General features: G+C 62.9%; 3 protein-coding genes across 3 annotated transcripts, besides 1 other annotated feature; 1 reads left to right on the plus strand and 2 right to left on the minus strand.

Annotated features, from left to right (window-relative positions):
• Window positions 1-330: part of a sequence feature (In-frame stop codon was detected at splice-junction site;~hypothetical protein) that runs on past the window's edge.
• A 204-nt stretch (window positions 331-534) lies between these two features.
• Window positions 535-2,920, minus strand: PAN0_080d6634 (uncharacterized protein; the record flags this gene model as incomplete). Its single annotated transcript, XM_014797928.1, has 3 exons — window positions 535-653; window positions 714-912; window positions 974-2,920. 3 exons carry the CDS (start codon window positions 2,918-2,920, stop codon window positions 535-537), a joined length of 2,265 nt encoding a protein of 754 aa, XP_014653414.1.
• A 1,111-nt stretch (window positions 2,921-4,031) lies between these two features.
• Window positions 4,032-7,994, plus strand: PAN0_080c6635 (NRPS-like enzyme; the record flags this gene model as incomplete). The annotated part of the gene is made up of 1 exon (XM_014797929.1): window positions 4,032-7,994. The coding sequence occupies one exon, from the start codon at window positions 4,032-4,034 to the stop codon at window positions 7,992-7,994; it is 3,963 nt and encodes a 1,320-aa protein (XP_014653415.1).
• Window positions 7,995-8,098: 104 nt separating this feature from the next.
• On the minus strand, window positions 8,099-8,625 carry PAN0_080d6636 (major allergen asp f 2-like protein; the record flags this gene model as incomplete). Its single annotated transcript, XM_014797930.1, has 2 exons — window positions 8,099-8,515; window positions 8,584-8,625. The coding sequence occupies 2 exons, from the start codon at window positions 8,623-8,625 to the stop codon at window positions 8,099-8,101; spliced, it is 459 nt and encodes a 152-aa protein (XP_014653416.1).
• Between the last annotated feature and the right edge of the window lie 132 nt (window positions 8,626-8,757).

The raw sequence follows: 8,757 nt of genomic DNA on the forward strand, positions 1-8,757 counted from the left end.
CTTCCGGCTGGTGCAACGCATCAGACTTCCCTCCACGCCGTGGTGTCGGAGCAGGAGGTGCACGAGTTCATGCAGCTCTGCGCCAAGTTGGCTGCCAACCCGGCCGAGTTGAAGAAGGTTACCGACCAGGCCGGGGTCAAGGATCCCAAGGCCATTGCGAGGGTTAGGGCCAGCTTCGCACAGTATGCCAAGGACAAGGCGCTTGCGAAGAAGGTGCTCCAACAGGCAAAGACCCAGAACCATGGCATCGTTGCTGGCGCGGCTGGCGAGACCGACGCCGTCCTCACCAATGGCACCCCTGTTCACTCGGGTCACACCCCCCTCGTCTAAATCTTCCCCCCTCCATCGTTCGTTGGGTTTGTTCCATCTTTCTCTCTCTCTCGTGTTTTTGTTCAGCCATCAAAGGCTCGTCCCCCTTCTTTTTCTTCTTCACTCGCTTGCTTTTCGCACTTTCCTTTTTCAATGTCATCTCCTTTCACTTTTTCTGCCGTGTGCGTCGCCTTTCTGCTTGTGCTGTATTCCGGGTATAAGCGATTATGCGTCTTGGAGGGCAAACGCATTGCGCCGTGTCGAGATGCGCATCTGCTTGCAGTGCGACAGATCGACCGTTTCCAAGAACCTGTTCGCCTCGATGGTTTGCTTGACCACCGCCTCTATCATCTCTCAATCAGTACGTTTGCTTGCTCTTTGAGTGCGGTGAGATGGGGACATACCTGGGACGGCCGTGTTTGTGAGGTCGAGTTCTCTGAGCGAGTTCAAGCGCGTAAGAAAGCGCCAGGCATGATCCGAGAGTCGTGCATCGCGCAGCTTGAGATGCTGCACACCACACCGTTCTGGATCGACATGGTCGGCGACCTCGCGGAAAAAGTTGAGCTGGCTCGAACTCGTGCGCAGATTCTCCACCACCAGCCTCTACCCACCCATCTTTGTCAGCGGATCTTCTCGTCATCAAGGCTGGAGCCGGAGAACTTACGGGGAACACGGCAAGAAGATCCGGAAAAACTTGGGCGAATTCATCCGCCACATCAACCACCCGCACATGGAGCTTCTTCCACCTCCCCGCATTCCAACCACCCTCTTGTCGGGATCGCACAATGGATTCGAGCATGTGGATGAATCCATCGCGCGTACTGCGACTGGGCATCTGCCTCACCAGCAGCGTCTCCATCCCCTCGGCCCTCTCCAACAACTGCCCCACGGCGTCAAAGTCCACATTGGTATCGAGCAGATTGATCTTCCTCAACCCCACCTCGGCCTCCATACCCGTCGGAAAGAAGCCCATGACCAAAATGCCCATGTCGGGATTGTGCGGATTCACACCGCCTACACCCGTGCCCGACACATCGAGCACCTCGAGTGTGCGGTGGACGTACTTGAGAAAGCACGCCACACCCACGTCTCCCACCTGCGCACACTGGCGCAGCCTCAGATTCACCAGCTTGCCAAACGGCATCTCTCCGCTCGTTGGTGCTTGCAGCGCGCTAGACAGCGTCTTGTCGGACAGGTTGTCGTTGTAGCCCAGTTTGAGCGTATGCAGATCGGGCGCCATGCGCATCACGGCATTCACCGAGTCGGCGGTAACGTCGGTGTAGTCGAGATTGAGGTAGCGCAGCGTCGCACCCGTCGCGCGGCACATTGCCCCAACCGTCCGATCGCCAATCGCAATACACCCCCTCAGCGATACTGTCTCGAGCCGCAGTACCGACTGCGTGCTTTGAGAGTCCGACGTGATGGCAGCCTCAAAGAACCGCGCGAGCGTGGCGTCCTGCAGCCGTGTGAGTGCATGCAGCTGCAACGAGCGCAGCGCAAACGAAGCCGACTGCACCAAACCCCTGCGCGGTGGTAGCATCGCCAAGGGTGTCTCCTCAACTACCGACTGCGACAGCGTCCAACTGTCTGCTTGCCGACTCTGGCTCGCGGATGTCAAGGCACTGGTGAGGTGATTGACCAGGAACGCTGCAGCATACTTGTCGTGCGAGAGCAGCGGGATGGACGCTGGCAGCCACACATGCGTCCTAGCCGCCGTCACCTCCCCACCCGCTTGCGATCCTTCGAGCACCGGTGGCAAAAAGTAATCGGCGACCACCGTCTTGGTGAGGTACTGCGGCGCATGCTCCACCAGCGCTCGGAAGAGCAGAAACGACGCTGCGGCCGACAGCATCTTGAGCTGCTCGGACGTCCGCCGCGTAAGATAGTGCAGCTCGGACGTGGTCCAACCAGCCAGCAACCGGCTCGTTCCACCCTCGGCTGCAGTCTGCGCATTCGAAGAGCGACCGCGGCTCCGGGTCGATCTGGACCCCGCCCTCGCAGCGCCATCTTCTGCGTCGCTTGGAACATAGTCCTGCTGGTCTTCGTCCGAATCAGGAGCCGAACCGAACGCTCTTGCGCGCGATCGCTTGCGTCCCGCCGCCGCCTTTGTTTGGGTATGCGCATTCCGGATGGCGCTGCGTGGGGTTGTCGCGCCTGCAGCCGCGTCAAAGTTGCTGCGGGAGGGGAGGAGGGCGTCGAAGCAGGTGGCAATGACGGTGGAGCACATGCTTGCGAGCGTCGGCAGCTGAAATGCAGCGCCATCGCGCTGCGCCTGCTTTGTGAGCGAGAGCGGACGGTACGATACGTTTTGGCGCTGGGTGCGTGCATCGGGCGCAAACCGGTTCTGCACACGCGTCTCTTGGATGTCGTCGTCGTGGATCTGGAGGATGCGCGCGCTGACCTTGGGCTGCGCAGGGCGCTTGTATCGGGCCGAGCTGGCGCGTGCATTGCTCCGTGATGATGAGGATGAGGATGCTGCTGCGGAACGATAGCGCTGGCTGGCTCTGCTGCTGCTGGATGGCGAGGGACGTCGACGGTTGAGGTCCGGGTCGTCGCTGCGCAGCGTGCTCTCGGCACGAATGCGAGCGATGGAGAGCTTCTTGGGTGGCATTGCGCGTGAATGCTACCTCGGTAGCTGCTCCATGGTGGGCGTTCAGTAAGGATGATCGTGGCTGATGCATGCCAATGGCTGGGCTCGAGCATCAAAGGATGCACACAGCAAAGCCTCCGCCGCTGCCTCCACCTCGAGCAAGAGCCGAGTCCCGAACCCTCGAAATTTCTGACTTTTGAAATGTTAGGCCTCAAAGTATGATGAGCTCCGGGTCTGACCGAGAGGCGAGATCCGAACATCTGCCCGAATGGGAGCGGTGACTTGGCGGAAATTGGCAGGGACGTGGGGACGGGGGCGGGGGGCCGCTACGACGACTGGCACGGCGTGCTCGCTCCAGCGCTCCAGCGCCCTTGACGTGATGCAGGTCAACCTTGTAGATTCGGCTCTTGGCGCGGGTCTGTTGCCCGTTGCCCGTTGCCCATTGCCCTTTTCAACGAGATCCGGCGTTGGCGTGATTGGAAGCGAGAACCACGACTGAGCTGTTGGCCGAGCGGCTGCACCGTTGCCGTTGCCGTTGCCATCCGAGTGACGTCTCGAGCATAGTTGGCGGATGGGAAGGTCGCTTATCGTCGTCGGATCAGCCGTCACCGCACGAGGAAAGAAAGACAAGACGCGCGGATGTGATCTCTGCGATGCTTCCACGTCGGCCGTGATTGAGATGCAGCTCGGAATCGAAGGTGGGGTTGAGAGTGGGCGAGGCGGTCGGGCGGGCTGCCAATTGGAAATCTCTGTTGAACTCGCTTTCGGCTGGGGAAGAAGAGAAGGACCCTGGCGGTGGCAGCAGCGGCGAGAAGAAATGCGGGCGCGTGTGAAATGCGGTTCCTCAGGTCGGAAGCTTCGGATCGATTCCATGCAGCAGTCCGTATCGTGGTGCCGGCGCTCTCTCCACAAGCGCAACCAACACTCTTTTGGTGGGCGGCTTCTCCGGCGATTCTTCCTCCTCGTCACCATCGTCGTGTCTGCCATCACATTCGGTCACATTCGGTCACACTCCGTCACACTCCGTCACACTCATTTGATCGCGTTCGGATCCTTCCTCGGCGCACCTCCGACCCGGCCATCGTCGTCGACATCACAAGACCGCATCGATAACACCTCCTCGAGCACCAAGATGGGCGTCCTCGACACCACACTCGACCTCGACGCGCTCTTCCGTCGCCAGGTCAAGGCAACGCCCCACGCGATCGCCCTCGTCGACCCCGAGGCAAACTACACATACGCCCAGCTCGACGCCAAGGTCGACAGCCTCGCCTTCTACTTTCGCTCCCAGCATGCCGTCGGCCGCGACTCGCTCGTCGGCATCCTCATGGGCAGGGGCGCAGACTATGTCATCGCCTGCCTCGCCGCCCTCCGCGCTGGAGGCGCCTTCCTCGTCCTCGAACTCGCCTATCCGCTCGGCCTCCTCCACGAGGTCATCAAGGACGCCCAGCCCGCCGTGGTCGTAACCCAGACGCAGCATGCAAAGCTCATCCCCAAGTCGGTCGCCACCATCCACATCGACTCGCCAGACAGCGCGGCTGCCCTCTTCCAACAACACGTCGACCATTCCGCCGCCTCGTCCTCCTCCCTCCCACCCCTCCCCGACAGCACAGACCTCGACCGTCTCGCCTTTGTCTCCTACTCGTCCGGCACTACAGGAAAGCCCAAGGGCATCGCCAACCCACACTATGCTCCCGTTCGCTCCTACGACCTCCGCTTCGCCGTCAACGACCTCCAACCGGCCGACCGCGTGGCTTGCAACGTCTACTTTGTCTGGGAGATGCTTCGTCCCCTCCTCCGCGGCGCCACCACCTACGCCATCCCCGACCACACCTCCTACGACCCCGTCAAACTCGTCGAGCTTCTCGCAGACCAAAAGATCACCGAAACCCTCATGACACCCACCCTCCTCGCCGCCGTCCTCGCACGCCACCACAACCTCGGCGCAAAGCTCCCTGCACTCCGCTCCCTCTGGCTCAACGGCGAGGTCGTCACCACCGACCTCGCCCGCAGAGCCATCAGCGCTCTCCCCAACGCGCGCATCCTCAACTGCTACAGCGCCAGCGAAACCCACGAGGTCGCATGCGGCGATCTGCGTCAGATGTTCTCCACCCTCCCCGACGACGCTCCCTATTGCCCCGTCGGCCCGCCCATGGACCCGGCACACACCTACATCCTCGACGAGGACCAGAATCCCGTGCAGCCCGGAGAGCCCGGCGAGCTCTTTGTCGGAGGCGGCCTCCTCGCACGCGGCTACCTCAACCTCGTCGAGACCACCGCAAAGGCCTTCACCCCCGACACCTTTGCCTCCCAATCCAACGCGCGCAAATACAGGACCGGCGATCTCGCCAGGATCATCCCCGAGTCTGGCCTCCTCGAAATCACCGGCCGCGTCGGTGGCATGATCAAGATCCGCGGCTACTCGATCGTGCCCGGCACCGTCGAAAAGGCCATCGTCGACAACTTTGACGTCAGCAACTGCGCCGTCGTCGCACACGGAGAAGGTCTTGAACGTCAGCTCGTAGCCTACATCGTGCCGGACGAGGGCGACACCGCCGGCCGCACCGTGCTCACCATCGACGACAACGGTCACAGCCCCAGCGCACGCCAGGTGCTCGTCTCGCATCTCGCCCACTACATGATCCCCACGCTCTGGGTCGTGCTCCACTCGCTCCCCACCCACGAGGTCTCGGGCAAGGTCGACCTCAAGAACCTCCCCAACCCGCGCGCCGCCATCGCCGCCGCCAGCGGCACCAACTCGCGCGCCCGCAGCCCCGCCCCGGACGAGACGGTCAACCTCAAGTCCATCGCACAGCTCTGGGCGCTCTCGCTCAACACCAATCCCAACACCGTCCTCGAGGCCGGCAAAAACGTCAGCTTCTTCGACCTCGGCGGTCACTCGCTCTTGCTCGCAGACCTCGCCACCCGCATCTCCAAGACGCTCGGAGGCTTCACCGTGCCCCTCGGCGACCTCGCCGGCAATCCCACGCTCGCCGGCCACGTCCGCGTCACCCTCAACGCCCGAGACGGCCACAACGCCGCCGTCCAGGCCGACCTGCCCACGGTGCTGCGCGCCGACATCGAACTCGCCCCCGAATTCAAGCTCGCCTCGCCCGAACCCGTGGCAGCGTGCCCGCTCAGCCAGGCCAAGACGATCCTGCTCACCGGCGCCACCGGCTTCCTCGGCGGATTCCTGCTGCACGACCTCTTCAAGAACACCTCGGCGCGCATCGTCTGCCTCATCCGCTTCAACGCTCCTTACCGCACCGACCGTTCCGCCGCCATGGCGCGTCTGCGTCGCAACATGCTCGACCTCGGCGTCTGGGACCACGCCATGCTCGACCGCATCGACGTCCTCCCCGCCAACCTCTCGCGCAACCGTCTCGGCCTCGTGCCCGAGGTCTACGACGACCTCGTCGAGCGTGTCGACGTCGTCGTTCATTGCGCTGCACAGGTCAACCTCGTCTACCCGTACGCGGCGCTGCGCGACCCCAACGTCGAAGGCACGCGCGAGATCCTGCGCCTCGCCTTCCTCAGCAACGCCACCGTCCAGTACGTCTCGACCAACGGTGTGCTGCCCCCCTCCCAGACCGGCTGGCCCGAGTCCACGATCATGCCGCTCGAGCAAGTCCCGGAGAAGCTGCTCGACGGCTACTGCCAGACCAAGTGGGTGGCCGAGCAGCTTGTGCTCGAAGCCGCCAAGCGCGGCCTGCCCGCCAACGTCATCCGCATCGGCACGCTCAGCGGCCACTCCGAGACCGGCTCCACCAACACGTACGACCTCATCACCGCGCTCATCGTCGAGTCGGTCCACCTCGGCGTCGCGCCCGAGATCCCCAACTGGCACATCGAGATGACCGCCGTCGACTTTGTCAGCCGCGGCATCGTCGCCATCGGCAACCACATCGACGCCAACCAGCCCATCTACCACCTCGGCGACAGCGAGCCCATCGACTGTCGCCTCCTCTTCCAGCACCTCGACACGCTCGGCTACCCGACCAAGCGCACCAGCTGGAAGTCGTGGGTGGCGCTCTGGAACGAGACGCGTGGCTCGGCCAAGGGTGGCGACCACGGCCTCACCGTCGACATCCTGCGCTCCGGCATGCCCTCGGAAGAGTTCCTGCTGGGCATCATTGCGCTCAAGGACGACGCCACGCGTGCGGCGCTCGGCGACCTCCACCGTCCCAAGGTGGATGCCAAGCTGCTCCAGACCTACGCCCGCCACTGGTACGCCCGCGGCTGGATGCAGCGCCAGCCATCGAGCGTGCCCAGCACGCCCTCTGGCGAAGCCAACGGCACTAACGGCCTCGCGCTGGCGTTCGACCCCAACTTCCCGCTGCGCGGCAAGGTGGCCGTCATCACGGGCGCCTCGTCGGGTATCGGCGCGGCGGTGGCCAAGGCGCTCGTACGCGAAGGTGCGCACGTCGCGCTCGCAGCCCGCCGAGTCGAAGCGCTCGAGAAGCTGCAGAAGGAGCTGGCGGCGATCTCAAGCGCGCACGGAGGGCCGGTGCGCTCCAAGGTGCACGTGCACAAGACCGACGTGGTTGACCGCGCGCAGGTCGAGTCGCTCATGCAGACCACCACGGATGCGCTCGGCCCCATCGACATTATCGTCTCGTGCGCAGGCGTGATGTACTTTACCATGATGCACAACGTGCAGGTGGGCGAGTGGGAGCAGACGGTGGATGTCAACTGCAAGGGGCTGCTCAACGTGCTCTCGACCTCTCTGCCTCGGCTGCTGCCGCGCAGCACGGGTCACATTGTGGCGATCTCGTCCGACGCCGGCCGCAAGGTGTTCCCGGGGCTGGGCGTGTACAGCGCGTCCAAGTTCTTTGTCGAGGCGACGCTGCAGTCGCTGCGGCTCGAGACGGCGGGCACGGGCCTGCGCGTCACGTCGGTGCAGCCGGGCAACACGGCGACCGAGCTGCTGGGCATGAGCTCGGACCAGGAGGCCATCAAAAAGTACGGCGAACCGACGGGCGCCAAGATCCTCGACACGAGCGATGTGGCCAACGCGATCGTCTATGCGCTCCGCCAGCCGGCACACGTGGCGATGAACGAGATGCTCATCGAGCCGCGCGACGAGCCCATTTGATTGCTTTCATATAGACTGTATTGTGGGGCGTGTATATACAGAGTTGGCGACCATGACAAAATTTTTGGCGCCTTTTGTTGGCGGGTTATGAGTGGGGGTGCGGCTTAGTGAGTTCCGCAGTGGACCGAGCCGTCAGCGTGGGTGTGGCAATCAGCCGACGCCGCGGGAGCCGTTGCACTTGGAGCTGCGCTGGACGAAGTCTGTGCCTGGGTCTGAGCGGGAGCCGCTGCACTGGTCGTTGCGTGACTGTGGTCGTGCTTGTCTTCGACCTTGCCTACACAGCCGTTCTTGACCATGTTTCTCGAGTAGACGTCGACAGCAAAGTACTGGAGGCTGTACTGGTTGGTGACAGCGGCGGAGGCGTTCGTCTTTGCAAGTTCGAGGCAGTCGGCGTAGGTGTCTGCGTAGTGGTGGATCTTTTCGTTGACAAACTGCGGCACGTGGAAGGCGCGATGCAGCAGATCCGCACCAAAGTACGTCGAGGGACTGTCACGCGCGAGTTGGAATCCAAACCCACACACCTGTTCGAGCGGTCGACGCGTTTGATACGACAGATCGCAGATCACCGTTTCGGCAGTAGCGTTGTTACCCCTCCAATGACCGTTCCAGTCGGCGAATCGGCAGTTGCCATCCGGGTTGTCGCATCGCAAAAGTGCGCCACCTTTGTCACCCTACCCAACAATCAACTTTGTCAACACCTTCTCTTTCCTTTTGTTTTCAACCTTGGCAGGGGGGGGGGGGGGGGGGGGAGAGGGGGGGATGG

The sequence above is a fragment of the Moesziomyces antarcticus genome, assembly GCF_000747765.1.
Source record: "Moesziomyces antarcticus DNA, scaffold: scaffold_v10080, strain JCM 10317, whole genome shotgun sequence".
Lineage (NCBI taxonomy): Eukaryota > Fungi > Basidiomycota > Ustilaginomycetes > Ustilaginales > Ustilaginaceae > Moesziomyces > Moesziomyces antarcticus.